We start from the raw sequence: 21,579 nt of genomic DNA, 5'->3' as shown, positions 1-21,579 counted from the left end.
TACCATCTTTTCTGATATCCTCTGAGTCAATCTTCATCTCCTTTTGATTATCCTTGTCCTCTTGAATTTTCACCCTAGTTGCTTTTTTGCCCTTTTGCTCTGAATCTACTCTTCCTTGCTAAGCTCGCCTTCCTCCATCTTCCTCTTACATTTCCTCAGAGACATAGACAATCTCTTATTTTCCTGGATAGCAAGAATTTTGCAGTGCTCATTAATGAGGAAAATGAGGCCACAATGAAGCACTGGAGTCGAAGGGTTCTTGCTATGCTTATTAAGAGACCTCGACAGAGACTTGAAGAGGTAGTAGGGTAGGGAAATCCTCTTCTCATGCTTGAAATGATTTAAAAGCACAAAATGGTATGTGTGGACCCTAGTAAAATGATCCTCCACAGTAATGTATTCCATAATAGCATTCAACACACATCCCCAAATTTTCTTAATGTTGGATCTTTCTTGGTTAGTCTTGGTGATCTTCTTAGTTTTGGCTATGATTCTGATCCAATATGATCAGATCTCTGGATTAGGTTTTGGATGCTTATTCTGGTTGGTTACATGCTTGCTATATTATGTTGGTTCATGATTTGGTGCTTTGGTTGTTATCACTTTTGGTATTTACCAGTACCGACTAGTTTCTGACTTTACCGGCTTGCCTCTCCTATCTCGGTTAGCTTTCCCGGTATGCTTTATTTTGTGACTTGGTCAGTGGATTTTGGGTCCAGCTTATGGAATTGGTTTTTATCATGTCGAAGGTGTTTCTTGATCATATTCCAAGTATTTGGTGACTTTGCATTGGATGACGTGTTGTTATGATGGTCCTATTTGGATCTGGTTAAACTTTTTGTTATTTCACTAAGGGTTTCTATCGGTTGGTGAAGCGTGTTGGATTTTGGTCTTAGTGGAATTTTCGACGGATATAATTGTTTGGATACTTGATTTAGGTCCATGCTATGTAATGTAAATCATAATATTGGTCTGGTGGTATCATGTGATGCAATTTTTGTAATTATGGGTTTATGGGTTTAGGCTTTAGCCGACCTTGTCAATAAGGTTGATGATTTGTATTTATAGGTGACTTATTCATGTAACTTGGATATTGATGGGATGGATGGTTATGTATGCATTATCGAAGGAAGGAATATGTGTGAATAAAGTCATATCATTCAAGTGAAGGTTGGAAAGGTTTTGTATTGCAGAACAGACATCAGTGCTTAACTAGAACTATATCAAGCATTAGTAGATGCTACTTTCACAGTTTATTTCTTTCCAGATTGTAGTCCGATGTTTATGTAAGTCAGCGAGAATTCCCTTTGTGATGAGCAGTGCACTCTAGGTTGTTGGCCTTTCTGCAAGTGTAGACCCCATTGTAATTATTCATAATACTACTGCAGAGTATTCATCTGATTGTGGGTAGGGTTTCCCACCATGTTTTTTCCCTTTATGGGTTTTCCACGTCAAAACATTGGTGTTATGTGTGTAGTGCCTTCATGATATATCTTTCATTGTTTTGTGCTCTAGTATAAGGTTTATAACTGAATTAATTTTTGTACTTGTGAGTAAGCTGATTCACCCCCCCTCCCAGTTTACTATTGATATCAGATCATTCCAACAATTGGTATTAGAGTGAGGTCCTCTTTGCAGAAGCTTAACTGATTGAGGATATCCAATGGCAACTACATCAAGTTCCACATTCAATCCTTACCGGAAGGACAATCCCATATTTGATGGTACTAATTACAAAATATGGAAGGAGCGAATGAAGATTAATCTCAGATGTCTTAGATCTGAAGTTTGGGAGATAGTGGAGAAAGGGTATATACCTCATGATCCTAATTCTGGAACACCGACACCTATTGATGAACATAAGAGAGCTGAAAAATGATGTCAGAGAAAAAGAAGCATTGTTAAGCACCATATCTGATGAAAATCTATTGAATGTCATAGAGTTGGAGAATGCTAAGATGAGCTAGAAAAAGCTTGAAACTCCTTATGAAGGTAAATAGGCTATGAAAATCGCAAAACTTTAAGTTTTCCGAGTAAGATATGAAACTTTGAAAATGGAAGAAGATGAGAAGATAAGTTCTTTCATGGATAGAGTCAATGAGATTGTCATGGGTATCAAATGTTGAGATGGATCAGTTAGTGAGGATGAGATAGTGTCAACAGTTTTGAGAGTTCTATCTCCGATTTATAAGATGAAGGCTACTGCTATTAATGAACTCCAGACAATGTCAAGTACCCCTATGACCAAAGATACATTAGTTGGGAAATTGACTGCTTTTGAACTTGAAGAAATTGGAGATCAAAGTGCTGCTAAAATTGAGACCGCATTTAAAGCATCTGCCTCCGGTAAACAGAAGATAGATTGGAAGGAGATGTATGCTAAGGATATGGAGGAAATTGAGAGAGAAGAAAGATAACTTGAAGAGATGGAAGCCCTGATTGCTAGAATAATTCCTAAAGGACCATCTGGAAGTAAGTATGAAGAAAAAGTCCCTTTTAAATGTTTTTCATGCAATAAGATTGGTCATTTTGCATCTAGATGTCCTGAAAGAGCTGCTAGGAATCATGAAAGATTTGTGAATAGTTATAAGCCTAATCCTGAATATCAGAGCAAACCTAGATTAAGAAGGAATAAGGATAAATCATGTTATTATGTTGGTGATGATGATTTTAGTATTTCTGACATTGATGATGGTGAACCTTTGAGTAGATCTGGTAATGGTGCCTCATCCGTCAAAGATTGGGTCTTTATTGTTATTAAGGATGATTCTCCAGAATGTCATTGAAACAACTCATATGGAAGAAAAGGCTTTAGCTACAAAAATTGAAGAGAACGATGAATGGGTTATAGACAGTGGATGCTTGCATCACATGACTGGTGACAAGAGAAAGTTTTTATCATTGCAAGAATTTGATGGTGGATTGGTCAGATTTGGAGACAACAAGGCATGTAGGATCAAAGGCAAATGAAGAATATCATTGGATGGTAAGACTAATACTGATAATGTTTATTATGTTGAAGGCTTAAAGCATAATCTTTTAAGTGTAGGTCAGATGGTGGATAGAGGACTTTATTTGCAATTCAAGGATGGAAAATGTAAGATCATTAATAGATCTAGATTGGAGATTGCTTCTGGAACTCAAACCAAAGGTAATATCTTTTATTTGAACTTTGGTGAGAAGGCTTGATTGATTGCTCAGATTGATGAAAGTTGGTTATGGCATAAGAGGATGTATCATGTAAATTTTGATTGCATAGTGAAGATCGATTCAATACCAACTGTCAGAGATTTGCCCAAGATTGTTAAACCTCATAATCCAATATGTAGAGAATGTCAAATGGGTAAGCAAGTTAAAACTTCTTTAAGAAGTATGCATGATAAATCTAATGAATTTCTTGATCTTATTCATACTGATTTGTGTGGACCGGCAAGGACTAAAAGCTTTCAAGGTGATAGATATTTTATGTTACTTATTGATGACTATTCTAGAATGATGTGCGTAGCATTTTTTAAAGAGAAATTTGAAGCTTTTGAGAAATTCAAAATCTTTAAGACTATGGTTGAGAGTGAGACAAGACTGAAGATAAAATGCTTAAGATCATATCATGGCGATGAGTTTACATCTGGTGAGTTCAAAAACTTTTGTGAAAGGAATGGTATTAGGAGACAACTTTCTGCCCCAAGGACTCCACATCAAAACAGATTAGTGGAAAGAAAGAACAAAACAATAGTGGATGCAGCAAGGAAAATGATGACTGATATCTATTGGAGGGAAGCTGTCAATACAACGGTATACACTTTCAACAGAGTACACATAAAAGGTGATAATGATAAGACTCCTTATGAATTATGGTTTGGTCATACTCCTACTGTTAGATATTTTAGAATTTTTGGAAGCAAATGTTACATTATAAGAGATGATGCATTAGGAAAGTTTGATCCTAGAAGTGATGAAGGAATATTTTGGAGTTATTCTACTAAGAGAAAAGCATACAAATGTTATAACAAAAGATTGAATAGGATAATGGAGAGCATAAATGTCAAGGTGGATGAGCATGACAATAATCATATCAGATCATTTGATTATGGACCAGAAGATGAATTTATCAGACCTAAACCAGTAATGCAAGAATCGGTTCAGAACAATGAACTTGTCACTCCGGTAGCATCAAAAAATTCAACGGTGATAGATGAACAATAGAATGAGTCAGCAAGTCAAGAAAATTCAAAGACTCCCAGGTATGTAAAACTAAATCATTATGAAGATCATATTATTGGAGATAAAAGGAAAGGTGTGATGACTAGGAGAAGGTTATTTGCTGAAGAGGTATGTTTAATTTCTCAAATTGAATCATAATCATTTATTGAAGCAAGTAAGGATGAAAATTGGATAAAAGAAATGGAAGAGGAACTAGATCAGATCTTTGAGGATTATTGCAAGGTGTGTGCCCTTGGTTTCCTTGTGTTGTGCACTGCAATGCTTAGGTTTGTGACATGGCTTAACTGCCTCCTATGGATTATGTTAGTTTCATGGCTTAGTAAGAAACAATCATGTACTTCATTGTCTACAACTGAAGTAGAATATGTTGCAGCTGCTACCAACTGTACTCAGATTTTATCGATGAAACAAATGTTAAAAGATATAAGGGTAAGTTATGATGAACCTATTGTTATTTAATGTGATAATACGATTGCTATTGATATGTCAAAGAATTCAGTATTTCATTCCAAATCAAAACACATTTTTATAAGGTATAATTTCTTGAAGGCAAAGGTTGAAGCAAAGGAAGTTAGATTGGTTTATGTGCCTACTAAGGAACATATTGCAGATATTCTAACTAAACCATTGCCTAAAGACACTTTTAAATATCTCAGAGATCAATTGGGGGTAACCAACCCTCCGGAAGAGACTTAGAGATGCAGAAATGCATCAATCCGGTAAGCTCCTTAGATATTTTATTTGATTCAAATTGATGAAGATTGTGCTACTACTCAAGAGGAGTAGTCAGTTGTCTAGCTCAATATTTTTGGTCTGGTATCTGTCCTTTGTCATTGATGTCAAAGGGGGAGATGTGGTATTCATGTGAAAATCAATCATATCTTTGAGGGAGATTGTTGGCATTCTTTGGCACTTGGATGTTTTTCACATTTAGTGTTGCCATCAATGCCAAAGGGGGAGATTGTTGGCAATATGATGGATTTGGTTAAGTGTTGTCATTGATGTCAACATTATATCCCGGTTGGAGACTATCCTTGTTATATCTATCCCGGTTAGTCTTGGTGATCTTCTTGGTTTTGGCTGTGATTCTGATCCGGTATGATCAGATCTCTGGATTCAGTTTTGGATGCTTATTCTGGTTGGTTACATGCTTGCTATATTCTGTTGGTTCATGATTTGGTGCTTTGGTTGTTATTGCTTTTGGTATTTACCAATACCGGTTAGTTTCTAGCTTTACCAACTTGACTCTGTTATCTTAGTTAACTTTGTCGACATGCTTTATTTGGTGAATTGGTTAGCGGATTTTGGGTCCAGCTTATGGAATCGGTTTCTATCATGCTGAAGGTGTTTCTTGATCATATTTTGAGTATTTAGTGACTTTGTATTGGATGGTGTGTTGTTATGATGGTCCTATTTGGACCCGGTTAAACTTTCTGTTATTTCACTAAGGGTTTCTACCAGTTGGTGAAGCATGTTGGATTTTGGTCTTAGAGGAATCTCTAGCGGATATAATTGTTTGGATACTTGATTTAGGTTCATGCTATGTAATGTAAATCATAATATTGGTCAAGTGGTATTGTGTGATGTAATTTTTGTAATTATGGGTTTAGGGTTTAGTTGACCTTGTCAATAAGGTTGATGATCTGTATTTATAGGTGACTTATTCATGTAACTTGGATATCGATAGGATGGATGGTTATGTCTGCATTATCAAAGGAAGGATTATGTGCAAATAAAGTCATATCATTCAAGTGAAGGTTGGAAAGGTTTTGTATTGCAGAGCAGACATCAATGCTTAACCGAAACTGTATCAAGCATTAGTAGATGCTACTTTCACAATTCATTTCTTTTCGGATTGTGGTCTGATGTTTATGTAAGTCAATGAGACTTCCCTTTGTGATGAGAAGTGCGCTCTAGGCTGTTGGCCTTTTTGCAAGTCCAGACCCCATTGTAATTATTCATAATACTAGTGCAAAGTATTCATTTGATTGTGGGTAGGATTTCCCACCATGGTTTTTCCCTTTCTAGGTTTTCCACGTCAAAATATTGGTGTTATGTGTGTTGTGCCTTCATGATATATCTTCCATTATGTTGTGCTCTGGTATAAGGTTTATAATTGAATTAATTGTTGTAGTTGTGAGTAAACTGATTCAACCCCCCACCCCCTCTCAGTTTACTGTCGGTATCAGATCATTCCATTAATTCTAAGGCCTTTGTCTCAACAAGGCCCTAATTTCAAGCACATTAGCAAATCAATTTTTGACATCTTTAACAATATATTTTTCCATTTAAAATCCAGCTAATTTATCTAGTTTCATAAAAAAATAAAATTATTATTCCGATCAATTTATTTATCCCAAGGTGGATTTATTTATTATTATGATTGAATTGATTATTTAAGATATATATGTGAGGATATGATTTAATCCTTTACAATTGGAATCTTATACCTTTTCATCTTTTTTAGGACATTTTAAACACGTTATAATGTGAGAAATAAAGAGAGATTCTTGTCCCAAGGAGACGTTTCTACTTAAAAAAGGTTTCGTGACATAAATCTTTAAAAGAATAATAATAATACGGAAATTAACTACTCAATGATCTCATCATAAGTTTACATATATTAAAAGAAATTAAATTGTATAATTTGTTTTCACACACTTTCTCTTTAATGAATGTTTTTGTCAAGCATTTTTAGAGATATGTGATGTTTAAACTTTTATTTATTTCTCATTGTACTTTAAGAATCCTATGCCCTTTTCATTATATTTTTAAGATCCCTAAACTAATTTTAACTTTACATGAACATTAATATCGCTATCTTATTTTATCCATTCTTATAATCTATATATAATTAACTAATAATTTCCTATAAAAAGATAGAGTACTCTAAATCATTATAACAAAATTAATAATTGAAACACGTATCACATAAATAATTAACCTTTTTTAACTAAGCATTAAAAAAATACTACATTTTAAAAATAATAATAATAAAAAGAAGAAAAGTAAGAGTGAAATAAGAACTCTATATAAAGAAAGATGCAATAATATCCACCAGTCAAATTGTAAAGCGTTTTGTATTGGTTAACCTTTTTTTCAATATATATCTGTATAAGCTTATTTGTTTGAAAATAGTAATAAATAAAAGCGTCACATCTAAATCGTGAACAATGAATTCCAAGCATTTGCAAAAATAAAGGCAACGTGACCCACCCCCTTGTTTGACAATCGATAAAGCCACAGAAATAAAGTCTGCTGGGTAACCATCCCCACCGAACACATTAATAAAGCGTGCAAGTCGGCCTCTCATATTAACTAAACTAATTGCAATTGTGACGTTTCCCCCATTTTACATCTTTTGATGTAATATTTCTTAATTTTTGTGGCGTTTTAAATAATTGGATGTAGTTCATGTATTTAGATCATTGACCTCCATAATATTAAACAAAAAAATTAAACTTTACCCAAAATAAAATAAAATAAAAAATTTTGAATTATAATTTATCTTGATTTAAATTTAATTTATGTATTAGAATATTTTTTTAAAATTCATTGTTTTTATTTATGCAAATAAATTATACGTAGTTGAATCAAGAAACATAGCACAATGTTTAGTGTTATTAATAATTAGAATTTTAGTCTATTTAGTTTTAGTTTTTGATTTTGAATTTTTTTTTTCAATTTTTTGGATTGAAGTATATTTGTTTCTTCTTTTTGTTTTGCTCTTTACTTTGTGAAGATGGATCATGGAGTTTGATTCTAAACGTTGAAAAAAGAAAACTTGCATAGCCAAAACCAAGAGCAATGCATTCTAGCATTAGAGGAAGCGCACTAGTAGCCGTTATAGCTAACTTTGTGCACCCACATATCCTAAATAAGATATCAGATTTCAACAATTTTTGTTGTTGTTGTCTTGTTTTGACTTTTGGGTAGTAATGACACACACTATGAGATCTGTTATGCGTGTAAAGGTCAAAAAGTACACATTTCAAAGTGTCACCTGGTACCTACTTAAAGATGCCCCAATAACCGTGCACTTTAAATTGTCAATATTTATGCACAAATGGCCTAGCAGTTGTGTACAAGTGCCCCAATAGTCATGCACAAATGGCCTAGCAGTTGTGTACAAGTGCTATGGTCCAAAAATGCTTGAAAGTCAGTGGCTATTGGTACCTGTGAAATTTATTAAAAACCATGTGAGAGTATGATGAGAAATTACAATTAAGGGAAATGCTTGACTTTTAGTTGTGCAACTCAGAATTGGTTCACATCATCTTAGATGCAAGACATGTAGATGGATGGTCCCTAAAGAGGATTAGGAACAAAGAACTTGTATTCTCTACAACAAAGGGATGGTTGAAATTGAATGACACTTCAACATGGAATGTCGAGCATATGAAGATATTTGTATTCAATATGAAAAGAATTTAAAAGTAGGTAGTTTAAATGAGCTATTTGAGGAGGCAAGGCTTCTCAATATTGGAAAGAACTAAAAAATTGTAAAAGATTCGCCTCTTGATCTCTTGGATTGCTAATTTCATTAGTGTTCTTAAAATAAATTCATTCATGAATAGTGGAAATTATATATATACAATCATAACCTTACGGATGATTGAGTATGGCCTAAAACATCAATTAAAAAAAACACACACACACACACAATTTAATCCATGAATTTTTGGGAAAATTTAATTTTTCTTTCGAAATCAAATTTATTTCATCTATGATAATATTTTTTCAAAATTCATTGTTATTAATATAAAATTATAATTTTAGTATATTTCGTTCTAGTTTTTTATTTTAAAGTTTTTTCTCAATTTTTTGGATGGAAGTATATTTTTCTCTCCTTGTCATGTTCACTACTTTGTGAATATGGATTGTGGAGTTTGATCCTAAATGTGGAGAAAAAAACTCACACAATTGAAACTAAAAGAAATGCAACTATCCTATGTCAAAGAGCTCAACCTCACATCGGAGCATGATGAGAAAGACTATCTAAGGATCAAAATTAAGATAAAGGCTAGACTTTTAGTTGCATAATTGAGAATTGGTTCACGTCATCTTAGAATTTTCTCAAAAAAAAGAGTGGTTGAAATTGAATGAGCAAGATATGAAGATATTTGTAATCGACATTGTTAAAATAAAGTCACCTGTGACCTTGACATGTGAAAATCATATATATACAATTGCAATCTTATAATAGATAGCTGAATACATATGAAATATTGACCCAAAAATACACAATTTAATCCAAAAACGTATTACATGAACTTTAAAAAGGTCATACCATAACCAATTCAAAATAGAGTCCAAATGACCGTCAATTTTGAGTCCCGGAAATGCATACATCGGTAACGGACCAAATCTTTATGTGCGGCACACTTTAATGCAGAAGTAATAACACAAGCAACGACATAGACCAAAAAAAACATGAAAAATGAAAAATGAATCCGTTACGATAGCAAGTCAACGAAAGCGTTTTGGGTCAATCGTAATCATGAGAGAATCTTGGGCCTTTCGATTCGACAAACTCACGCGAGCTTTAAGCTTGTCCGTTAATTAAGAGAATAGCGGTGCAGCCACACAAACACTCGTGGGGAAGTTAAAGACACTTGCGGTAACAATTGCACGGCCGTTAATTAACGCAGAACGGTTTTCCCGTCAGTTCTCCGTCAAGGAAACCGACAGAGAAGTTAGTATGACGTGGGACCCGCAAATTGGCAAGTACGTGATACGAAAAGACACGTCAGCTGCTGCAAGTAATACGATGCTTGCGTGGCAAGTTAACGTGAGCCGTTAATGTCCACGGTGGATAGCGGTTATTGCCGTCAAGAAAGAGGAAAGTGAACGGTCAAGTGTGGGGTACCTACTTTAATATATTTAGTTAGGTATTAATCTTGGTCATGGGCTGCCCACCAAAAATTTCTCCAATTTCAGCAGTGTATTTGGAGGAGGAACTGGGCCAACTCGCCCCGCCAAGTTTGAATTGGATATAATATTCAGCGAAGGATCTATGCCCGTTTTGAACAGAAAACTTAAATTGGAATTTTGGGGTTGTTGTTTTAGTTGAATTCTTTTTATGCAGTGGGGACACCAAGCCAAATAAATTCCAGTCAAAATAATTCATCGGTACAGTCTGAGTCTGGTAAAAGTTTGATAAGGCTGCTGTCCTTTCTTCTGATGAAAACTATCTATACTTCTGAAGACCAAATGCACTTTTTTGGGGAATGAAAATTTGGTATCAGAAGATAAAGTTGAGATGTTTGAAGGGTGAGATCTGGATGTAAAATTGAAGAAATCTGTTTTGGGGACGTTCGGGCAAGTTGGTTTTGCTGAGGATGGTGGTGGAAGGAGAAAAGAGTGCGAGGAACAAGCCTGTAACCTTATTGGTGGGTGTGAGCGTAGGTAAATCTAGTAGGGAGTTGTTGACATGGGTGTTGATGAAGGTGGCTCAAGCAGGGGATCATGTGATTGTTGTTCAAGTGCTTCCATCTCCTGCTGGTATGTATGATATTTCATGCCTTGTCACCAATTCATGTATTGTACATGTGATATATTGTCAGTCTGTGTCCTCGTGATCAGATTAACTGTACTTTGATGTTCTAATGTTACCAGTCAGATTCATAAAATGGTTTCAAACTCCTATGAACTTGTGGGTGTTAATGAATTAATGGCGTTTGGTTCTGTTCTAATGTTGTCAGCCCTGTGTATCAGATGGTATTAAACTCTTCTGAATTTTATGGGTGTTAATGAATTATTCAATTTTCTTAAGTTTGTTTTTAAGGATTTGTTAACGTTTGATGTTCTAATGTCGTCAGTCAGGTTTATCAAATAATAGTAGGCTTTCGTGATTGTTCAGGAATTAATGAGGTCTTTTCATTTTTTTCCATGGCTGGTTTGTACTTTGTAGGCTCCTGTAGAATTAGGGAAAAGATCTAAAACAATTTATATGTAACGAGCTGAGGCATATATGATATAGAACAACACTTGGTTAGACAGTGCTTACTATATCTGATTGAATTTAGGCCATGTGCTAACAATTGGATTTACTTCATATCATACTGACCAGTGGTTAGGCATTGCTACTACATCTCATTGAAATTGAGGTCAGGTGCTAACAGAGGAATTTACTTCACCTCATACTGATCAGATGTCAAATTAAGTTGTGGGTGTTCAGAAAGTAATAGCCAAGTTTGGCTTTAGGATTCTTTCGAATTGGAGTCAGATCTTGGATTTTCTCCTTTTCTTTATGGACTCTTTCTTTTTGATGATGGATCATGGAGTGTGATTCAAAACATTGAAAAAAAATTCTCACACAATCGAAAAAACCCAACTAACTTAATCATATTTCAGCTCATAGTTTTATGCACCTTAATCAAATCAGGCTTTGGCTTGTCAATTCCAGAATTTGTAGATGCTTGTTATTTTAGTCAAAATAAAATTTGATTGCTGTTGTCTCTCTCCATTATAATTAATAATCAGGCTTCTACAAGCCTTTTAAATTCTTCCAACTCACCAAACACTTAATGAAGCATGATTTAGTTTTCTATTGACATGCCTCTGCCAGATAGGTGATATTTAGTTACCTGACTGTTTTCTGCCCATTTGCATATTCACAAGCACTGCTATAGTCTAAATGATGAAATAATGAGTTCACATGTGCTCTCTGCTGGATCCCCAAAGGATAGAGATATTAGAGGCCACGTTGTGAATGATATGAAGAGATCTTGTAGCCTTAGAGGAAGATCTCGTGATGAAGATAAACATTCTGATCGTGTAACAGTTCAATCTGAAGCACTCACAGTTGAGATCAATTGATAAAATGATTATTTTTCTATGTTTTGGTTGTAAATTGGTGTACTGTTTGAATTTGCAGATCAGGGGCATAAAGAGGAGCATATCTTTGATTACAATCTTACTGGCCCCTTCGATGCAAACATTTTTGATGTCTACGAGGGTTTCTGCAGATTGAAACAAGTAATTAGTCTTAGACCTTTTTCATGTTGATACCTCTTACATTTCTTTGTAAACAGAGATTAAGAGATGAAACTTGATTTTTGTTGGATTAGGTGGAACTTCATGTGAAAGTCTCTTATGGTTCTCCAGTAAGAAAGGTATTGGCAGAAGAAGCAAGTTTGTACAAGGCCACAAAGCTTATTATTGGCAAAAGCAAGCAAAATACCTTAAGGTACGAGGAGTATTTTGTGATACTCTTGGTGTCTTTTAAGATTTGGGGATTTACCCTTAAAGCAACAAATATAATTGAAGAAGTGAAGTTTCTGATTTGCGTAATCCTTGATGTCTCAGATCCTCTAAGTTACTTGCTACCTACTGTGCAAAGAGGTTACCATGTACTTGTTCTGTACTGATCATTGATAATGGAACAGTCATATTTGAGAAAGTTGGAACACAATCTCTCCAAGGTAATCGATATATATATATATGAGAACAAGGCATTGATTGTGGGTAGATCTTTTGAATTGCTATGAAGGATTTTATTGCTTGTAGCATATATATTAATTTAATTTGGTTACCTCTTTGGGTTGATTTATATTGTTTTGCTTCCAGGAACTGGTGCCAGAGTAAATAGACTGAATTCCTTACTAGAGTCAGTGAGAGGTGCACTCCCAAATGATGATGTGTATAATGATTGTAGAATTGCTAAAAGTCCTTCAGATGCAGCTATAATACCATCTGTTCACAATTGCTACCCTGGTAGGCAGGCCATTATCCCCCTAGAAATGGACGCCTTCAAGTTATGCCTTCCTTTGAGGTCAGCTTGCATGATTTGCACATCAGACATTAATACTGTTGATGAAGAAGGGAAGGAAGATGTCAAGGAACAGGATCCTAGAAAGTCAGAGAGCTATTCTTCGTGTGATTCCTTTCGGACAGTTTCTAGTGCTTCTTGTCGGATTTCACAGAAAGAAGAGGATGCAGAAACCTCATCTGATAAGTCAAAAGAAATTAAAGAAAATATATTTAGATTAGCTCCTCAGAGACAGAACACTTCTTCCGGATGGCCGTTATTGAAAAGCGCCATTAGAGTGAACAAATATCCTAATCCAAGGCCTGCAGTCAGAGAAATATCTGTGGTTGAGTGGGCTTTGCAATTGCCAGATAGACGTGGACAGGTTACACAAAATCTACCAAGTAAAATTGAGATATCTCAGGAAGACTGGAACAACATGAGTGAAATCCAAGCACCAAATGGAGCAACATTAACAGAAGATTGCTGTACAGAAATTAAGTCTCCTTCCACTACTCAAAATGAGTCTATAGAAGAGAAGTTCTTGATCCAGAAGTTGAAACATCTTTGTAAAAATAGGAAATGCATACAGTTCACATATAAAGAATTAAAATCTGCAACTTCTGAGTTCTCAGCAGGTTGTATATCTACCCCATTTTCATCTGATTGCAAGTTATTATCCCTTTTCATTTCTTTTCTTTTCAGTCTGCTACTATGGAGAGATAATTTCATTTGTTTTATCGTTCTTTTATTTAGATAACCTCATTGGAAAAGGAGGCTGGAGCAATGTGTACAGAGGCATTCTTCCTGATGGACAGCCTGTTGCAGTGAAGTCATTAAACGCTTCTCCAGAAACAGAGCAAGAACTCCTAATGGAAGTTGAAATTACTACAACGCTACAGCACAAGCACATCATTTCATTAATGGGTTACTGTGTTGACGACAATAAGTATTTCCTGGTCTACAACTTGTTAGTTAGAGGGAGCCTGGAAGAGAATCTTTATGGTACGCTAACTGTCAATTGTAGGATGCTCGCATGTTTTTCCTGTTGGATTTTTATTTAGCAAGCCTTTCTTTGTTGGTAATTTTGGTTTGGAAAATATTCTACATACAGGAGGTAAGGATAGACCACTGGTCCCTTGGACAGAGAGGCTGAAAGTGGCCATTGGAATTGCTGAAGCATTAAATTATCTTCATGATGACTGTACCCGTCCTATAATCCATAGAGATGTCAAATCATCCAATATTTTGCTATCAGAAGACTTTGAACCGCAGGTATTATAATTTTTCTTGCAAGAGGAATAAAATGTGAATGTTCTTCTTCACAGCTGCTGTGTCTTAACGTAGAAATATAATGCTTGCTACATCAGAATTACAGAACTCTAGGACATATGATCTAAACTTTTATTTTTTTGTAAGCAGTTGTCAGATTTTGGATTAGCCAAATGGGCATCAACTACTTCGGCATACATCACATGCAGTGATGTTGTAGGTACATTCGGGTATGCTCTTATTTCTGTTTTCAAGCAGGTCTTTGATCTGAACAAGAAAGTTTCTTATTTTATCAATTGACTCCTGTGGTGGATCTGCAAGGTTTTTGTGTTTGGAATAAACTTTCAGCTATCTAGTCAACAGGATGCATCATGGTATTGATGGCTCGATGTTATACTGAAATTTTGACTTTTCATCAATGAAAATCATTTATAACTTGTTTATTGTACCATCGCCTCAAACAAATTTAACACCAGTCCTCATTGATAAGAAGTCAAAATTTCAGTTGTGTAACATCCAACCATCAATGTCATGATGCATCTTGATGACTGGATAGCTGTTACCCCTTTCTGTATGGTGTTATCTTTGGTCCTTGCTATTTATGCCCATTGCCCACTAACTTTGTTGAATTGTTTCCAACAAAACTAACTTTGATAATCTTATTAGATATTTGGCTCCAGAGTACTTCATGTATGGCAAGGTTAACGAGAAGACAGATGTGTATTCCTTTGGAGTTGTTCTTTTGGAGCTAATAAGTGGAAGAAAACCAATAAATAGCAACAATCCGAAGGGCCATGAGAGTTTGGTTATGTGGGTAAGGCTTTGATTTACTTTCTTACTATCTTGTTGGTAGTTTTAATTTACCCTGTTTTCTACAACTGTTGTTTCTGCTTCTAATCATTCTTTGAAATTTGGAAACTTCAGGCAAGGCCATTAATGGCAGAAGGTGCCGTGGAAGAACTTGTGGATCCACTTCTAGAATATTTATATGACACAAGTGAGATGAAGAGAATGATTCATAGTGCAGCACTTTGTGTACGAAAGGCATCTCAACTTCGACCTCGCATGAGCCGAGTAATTCTTCCATTGCTCTTTCTTTGTTCATGCATGTTTGGGTCATTTTAATCATATATAAAACTGAGTGCACAAAGCTTGTTTTTTCTTTATTTAAGAGGTGAGGAATGCTCCAATTTTTCTGTCATGAATATATGTAGCAGGGGAATAGCCAGCCACTAGTACATCATTTTCTGATACCATGGTGGTTCAATTTATTATTTATGGTGGAATTTTCCATATTGAATGACTAGTTCAACCATGTCACAAATCTGTGAGCACAATAGTTTTGAATCTAGTTTTGGTGTCTCAACACCGTAGCAATCAGAGACATTAGATTTTCATAGTTTATAATGATAAATGTGTTTAGTTTCTGGATTCAATTGTGTAGGAGTTATTTGCATCAATGTTTCGGATCACACTCCATGATAAATCATTAGAACGAGAGAGCTGTAGAAGGAGAATGTGATCATGGATCATGAAGTGTGATCCAAAACCTTGATGCAAATAACTCCTACACAGTTAAATCCAAAAACTAAGCACATTTACCATAACAATTCTATTACAAGTCTACATTCACCCACTACTTAAGCTTCCTTGGGAATCATGAACTTCTACTAACAATTAAAGTGGGTATCTTGCTTAAGACACGGTGTGATCTTTGTTCTTTACTGTCTTTGCTAGGCTATAAGCCTTTCTTGCTTTGTATTTTTCATTTCTGTAATAAATTGTTACCTCTTTTTGATTTTTTTTTTCAATGTAAGAATCTCCCTAATCATTTATGGGTCCGACTTCTGCGATGCAGATATTGAAGATTTTGCGAGGCGAAGTGGATGATCTCAACTACTGGTCCAAGAGGCAATTATCAATGTCCAAGGACATAGATGAACTGGTTGAGGATGAATATGGATCAAATCATGGGGGTTGTGATATCCAAACCCACTTATCGCTTGCCATGCTTGGGGTTGATGATGATATTGCATCAGTTAGCAGCCCTGACCAAAGTGTAGAGCTTTTGCATGCCAGTAGATCCTTGGAAGACTATTTTCGTGGCCGTTTCAGCCGTTCATCAAGTTTTGATTGATTCAATGTGGAGGACACAAACTCGGGTGTGAGATAGAACAGGAGGAATGGGAAGAATGCATCTGCATATTCTGTACAACAAGAGCAATAGAAACATGAACATTTGATTGTGGAATCCACTACTTATGACCATAGATCAATAAATGGAAAACATAGGAGTGGACTCCATGTTGAAACTCTTCGAACAGGGGATGCATTGAATTTTAGAGGAAAATCATTAATTCGTCCAAAGGCAAGATGCAAGCAAAAATATCTTAGGCTTCAATCCCTTCTGGTGGTTGAGACAGGTGAAACATTGGTGGTCCCATGACAACAATGTTTGTTGGATGTGAATAAATTCATTTCATTTCTAGTTGATCATGGTTTTCTTTCAGTATTCTCAAATCTTCAGAGGATGAAGATCTGCAAAAGAAAATGACACCATTAGCACATGCTCGTCTTCAATTTTTGCTTTATGGGGAGCTGAAGCTATTGATGAGGAATGGAATCCTTGAAAAAACAAAAAAAACGATTAACCCCCCCAATGTAAATATGAGTGTACTAATAAATGCATAGCGACCCAATGGGCAAGGAAAGTCATATTAATTGTTTGCCAGACATGAAGATTTTAATGTGCCATTGTGTTGACAAGCTCCTGTTATTAATAAAGAGAGTTGGTGTGATTTGAGAGCTCAAAATTTATACTTCTCGTTTTCTACTATGATTCTATGTAAACAGAATAATATTTGACAAAACGATGTAGAAGATATTCACCAGTTTTACTGGAGTACTGTTTGGTGCAATTAAGCCAATCTTTTGCTTTGAATTGGAATAAAATTTGGCACGAACCTAAACTTGATGTTTAAAGACTACCTATCCAGTTTGGAAAAAAAAATTGATTTATGATTGATTTGTTGTAGATAAGTAAAAGATCATATATGGGGACCTCATTAGACATTCAACAGTAGCATTTCAGTGGGATGAAGAACAACAACACCACAATTTAACCATCACATCATGTCAATGTCATCAAAGGTCCTGAAATTGTTTTTAGTCATGCATTTAAAAAATTATATAGAGAGAAAATTGATAAAAATAAAATAAAAATCAACTTAAACATTTGAAAGAAAATAAAATTAAAATTCAACTCAAACATTTGAAATAAAATAAAATTATGAAGAGCAATCTTGCTAATAACATTCTTTTGTCATTTGTCTTAAGAGATAGTTTGTTTTACTTAAGATCTAAACTCACATATGAATTATAATGATGATGACAACTTGTGACAATGTATAAATTAAATTGGTTTAGAAGACTTCTCAATTTTATCATTCAGTCATATAATATATTATATCTATTAAATTTGGTGTATAGAGTATTCTTGATGTTATGTCATCTCTTTGATTATTAAGGATGCAAAAAAATTCATAAATAATTGGTATTTAAATTAGTATCTGTCCTTGTTTTAATACAACATTGCATGTCAAGAATATTCTATATTTAAAGTATTATGTTTCTCCTTATTTTTCCTTGTACATTATAAGAAAACCTCACTATATAGTTTCTCTTTAATAGTCAACTATAAGGTAAAATACATGTGAGATAATTCCACACCATGATAAGGTTAAAACATTTTTTAACACCCCCATTAATATGAAAATTACAACACATTCATGTTATATTTAAAGAAAGAGAATCTCATGATGACATTCTCCCCTTTATGACAAACTCTTTGAGATACAACATATACTAAACCTTGACAAACTTATGTTTTGCTAAGGATTTGTTAACTACCACTTGGTTCTATGTTTCAATTTAATTGTATTGTGATCTTTGTGATGCTTGAAGTAGATATACTTAGTTCTCACATGAAAAATAAAATATTTATGAATTTGAAGAGAGCTCTAATTATCACAAAGAATTATTTACATATATCTTAGCACATGCAAGTTATAAAGTATCTTTCACAACCACACTAATATATTCAACAATTTTCTTGAGCTAGTCCAATGTAGTTTGCCTCAACTATAGATTCTAGAAAACTTGACGACTATAGAAGATCATGAGATCTATGAATCTTCCAACATTAAGGCATAACTAGAAGTAGATTTCATGCCATGAAGATCTTCTAACCAATTATAATTTGTGTATCCTTGTAGAAAATAGTGACCTCCCATCTTGAATAAAGTTCCAAATATAGAGTTCCCTTATTGTAAGAAGCATCTTGCAACATTCATGTGACTATTTTGTGGTACTTGCATCATCTTGACCACAGATATGATGACATATATATTAGGGTGAGTGTGTATTTATAAGAAGTTGACTATTTGGATGTTTCCCAATACCCTTTGGAGGGTAGGGGCTCTTTGGTTTGGTATACTCTAAAAACAGGGGCTCAATTGGTTAAGAAGGGACTTTTTTGGATCTGCAATAGGGGGTCAAAAGCTCTCTTTTGGTTGGACTCTTGGGATGGACATCCCCCTCTTCTTTCTATGTATCTGCATCTGCAGGCAATCTGTACTTGTTTACACCTAGTCGGGATAAGGTTGTGCATTATAAGTTTGTTCATAATTTTGGTCTGGTTGTTGGGTATAGATGGAAGGATTCTTCTCAATGACCATCGGGTGGTTTGGAGAGGGATCAGAATGAGCTAACTTAGATTATTGCATCTCGTGAGTGCAACTCTCTAGTAGAACCTGATATCCTTGCCTGGGGCAACGTCACATTTGGTAAGTACTTTGTATCTGCAGGGTACCTAGAGCTTACTAGACAGTTGTTTGGAGGTATTGAGGTGCCTTGGTGGAAGCAGGTTTGGAATAAATTTTCTTGGCCCAAATGCAGTTTTTTCATGTGGTTGGTGATTCAAAACCATTGTCTTACTTGGGATAATTTATGCAAACGAGGCTTTCATGGCCCCTCTATGTGTGTTGTGTTGTAATAGTGAGGAGTTTGTTTCTCACATTTTCTTCCAATGCCCTTTTGCCAAGGAGATGTGGCACTTTTGTTGAGGTGCTTTGGGTCAGCCTTGTTGGCATGTCTCCTCTCTAGTTGATTTTTGGGCCTGTTGGAGTAAATCCCCATGCTACTACCTCTTTTATTTAGATTGTGTGGGCTCTTGGTTCTTCTTTTATCATTTGGCATCTTTGGTTGGAGAGAAATCAGAGGATTTTTCAGGATGCTAGGATGATCGCTATACACTTGTGGTGGAAAATTTTTCACTCTCTTTGTGAAACTATTTTGGCTAAGTGTGATATGGATGGAGATGTGGATCTTGGAGATATTGATATTTGCAACCGTCGTAACTTTCCTCTTCATGGAGGAATTTAGGTGTCTGCGGGTCCGGTCAAAGGTAGTAGATGCAGGTATCCTTTGCAACCAATCAATCGAGAGGGTCGTTGGACTCCTCCTCATGGAGTTATCAAAATTAGCACTGATGGTTCATCTCGGGGGAATCTTGGACACGCTGGAATTGGTGGAGTTGGTCGAGATAGTTTTGGTGATATTCAGTTTATTTTTTCTATTTATAAGGGCTTTCATATAAATAATTTAATGAAGGCTCTTGCCATTTTGTATGTTGTTGAGCATTGTTGTGCTCTTAGTTGGCAGAGGATTATGTGTGAGTCTGATTCTCTGGTGGTGGTGACTTTGTTAACTCGACAAAAACTTGAGGGTGTTAGTTGGCACTTAGCTTTGGTTATTAGACAGATTCTCCATGTATGCAACTCCTTGGAATCTATTACTCACATTCTTAGGGAGTGGAATAGTTTTGTTGATTGTCTAGCCAAACGGGCTTCAGATCAAATGCAAGATTGAAATATTGTGGATATGGGACAATTACTTCTTGATATGCTCCATATGTTGGATCAACTTGTGGCTAGGGACAAGATTTGGTAGTGCTCTCTCTGTTGTGCACTCTGTTCTTTTGTATCTCTTTTGTGATTGAATAAACTTTTACCCCTTTTAGTTAATTAGACCATCCAAATCTATTATCCTAGGATTTCCCCTCACCTATTCCTATTTGTCTTAACTACTAATACTCTTGACTATTTGTTTCAACATGCATTGTCCACTAAGCTTATAAAAGGTATTCCATTGCCAAGTAATTTGAAAGTCCCTCACTCATATTTTATGACATGACAATATGATATTTATTCAAAATTCAATAGATCAATTGGGTAAGTGCACAAAGATGGTGTGCACAAAAGTGGACACACACCTAAAAAAACTTGAAAAAATAGGCACTGCATTCTCGGTACTTAAAATTCAAATCACCCTGTACGCACTAAGGTTTGTTGTCCCTGAGCCTAAAGGGACAAAATCGCGTACAGGGTTCCTTTAGAAAAATGATCGCATACGTGGTTCTTTAGGACTTAGAACCTTGTACGCAGTTTTAACTCCTAAAGCACCGCGTACACGACACCTGTCAATATTTTTTTTTGGCTGACTGTGTCTTATTTTTCACGTGGCCACGAGTTGAGAATTTGGATTTTTTTTCACTAAACCACGCACGGGATCCCTCTTTTCTCACCCAAACAAGATTCTGAAAATCCACAACAACAACAACAACAAGATGCACCTCCTCAAAACCCCAAACAAAACCCACAGAATACACCTCCATCTCCTCCTTTTGACCGTACACCTGATACACGGGAGCAATTGCTTAATCAATTAGGGCAAAACACAACTAAATTAAATAGACTTATTAATAAATTGAAAACATCTGAACTTGAGCATCATAAATCTCTCGCCACTAGCCTAGAAACATTAGCTAGTGGTGCCACTGCAATTTCCACTCAAATTACAAAATGGGGAAACTATAGGGATAGGTGGACCACCAATATTATGCTAGTGGGTTATCATATGAGGGAGTGAAAAACAAAAACATTAGTAAACAACAATAATGTGCCCTTTTTGTTGATCCTAGAACGGATGAGTTGTTACCTCTTGATGCAAAGAGGTTTCCCAAACATTGGTGTACCAATGTGCAGATGAATCTTTTTTGGCAGAGGTGGTGGATGGTCTTTGACGAGCCACCTTGTAATAATTTTGAGGTGCCATTGTATTTTTTGAGAAAAGTATACTGTGAGTTTGTCCTCAATGAGCTACCTAATTATTTTGACGTGAGAGAGTTCCATGGTAGAGGTGGCGGCTCTGCCCAAGATAGACATGGAGCCCGTAGGCAAGTAGCCCAGGAGAGTCATTGACCACTAGCACCCAAA

General features: G+C 35.4%; 1 protein-coding gene across 1 annotated transcript; it reads left to right on the top strand.

Moving 5' to 3' along the window:
• Positions 1-10,131: 10,131 nt before the first annotated feature.
• On the top strand, positions 10,132-17,058 carry LOC131041147 (protein kinase STUNTED). Its single transcript, XM_057974131.2, has 11 exons — positions 10,132-10,725; positions 12,101-12,201; positions 12,294-12,412; positions 12,532-12,647; positions 12,793-13,611; positions 13,730-13,978; positions 14,088-14,248; positions 14,396-14,475; positions 14,912-15,059; positions 15,170-15,319; positions 16,104-17,058. Exons 1-11 carry the CDS (start codon positions 10,563-10,565, stop codon positions 16,380-16,382), a joined length of 2,385 nt encoding a protein of 794 aa, XP_057830114.2. The 5' UTR covers positions 10,132-10,562; the 3' UTR covers positions 16,383-17,058.
• The last annotated feature ends 4,521 nt before the right edge of the window (positions 17,059-21,579 follow it).

The sequence above is a fragment of the Cryptomeria japonica genome, chromosome 5, assembly GCF_030272615.1.
Source record: "Cryptomeria japonica chromosome 5, Sugi_1.0, whole genome shotgun sequence".
Lineage (NCBI taxonomy): Eukaryota > Viridiplantae > Streptophyta > Pinopsida > Cupressales > Cupressaceae > Cryptomeria > Cryptomeria japonica.
This window is presented reverse-complemented; position numbering and strand designations above follow the sequence as displayed.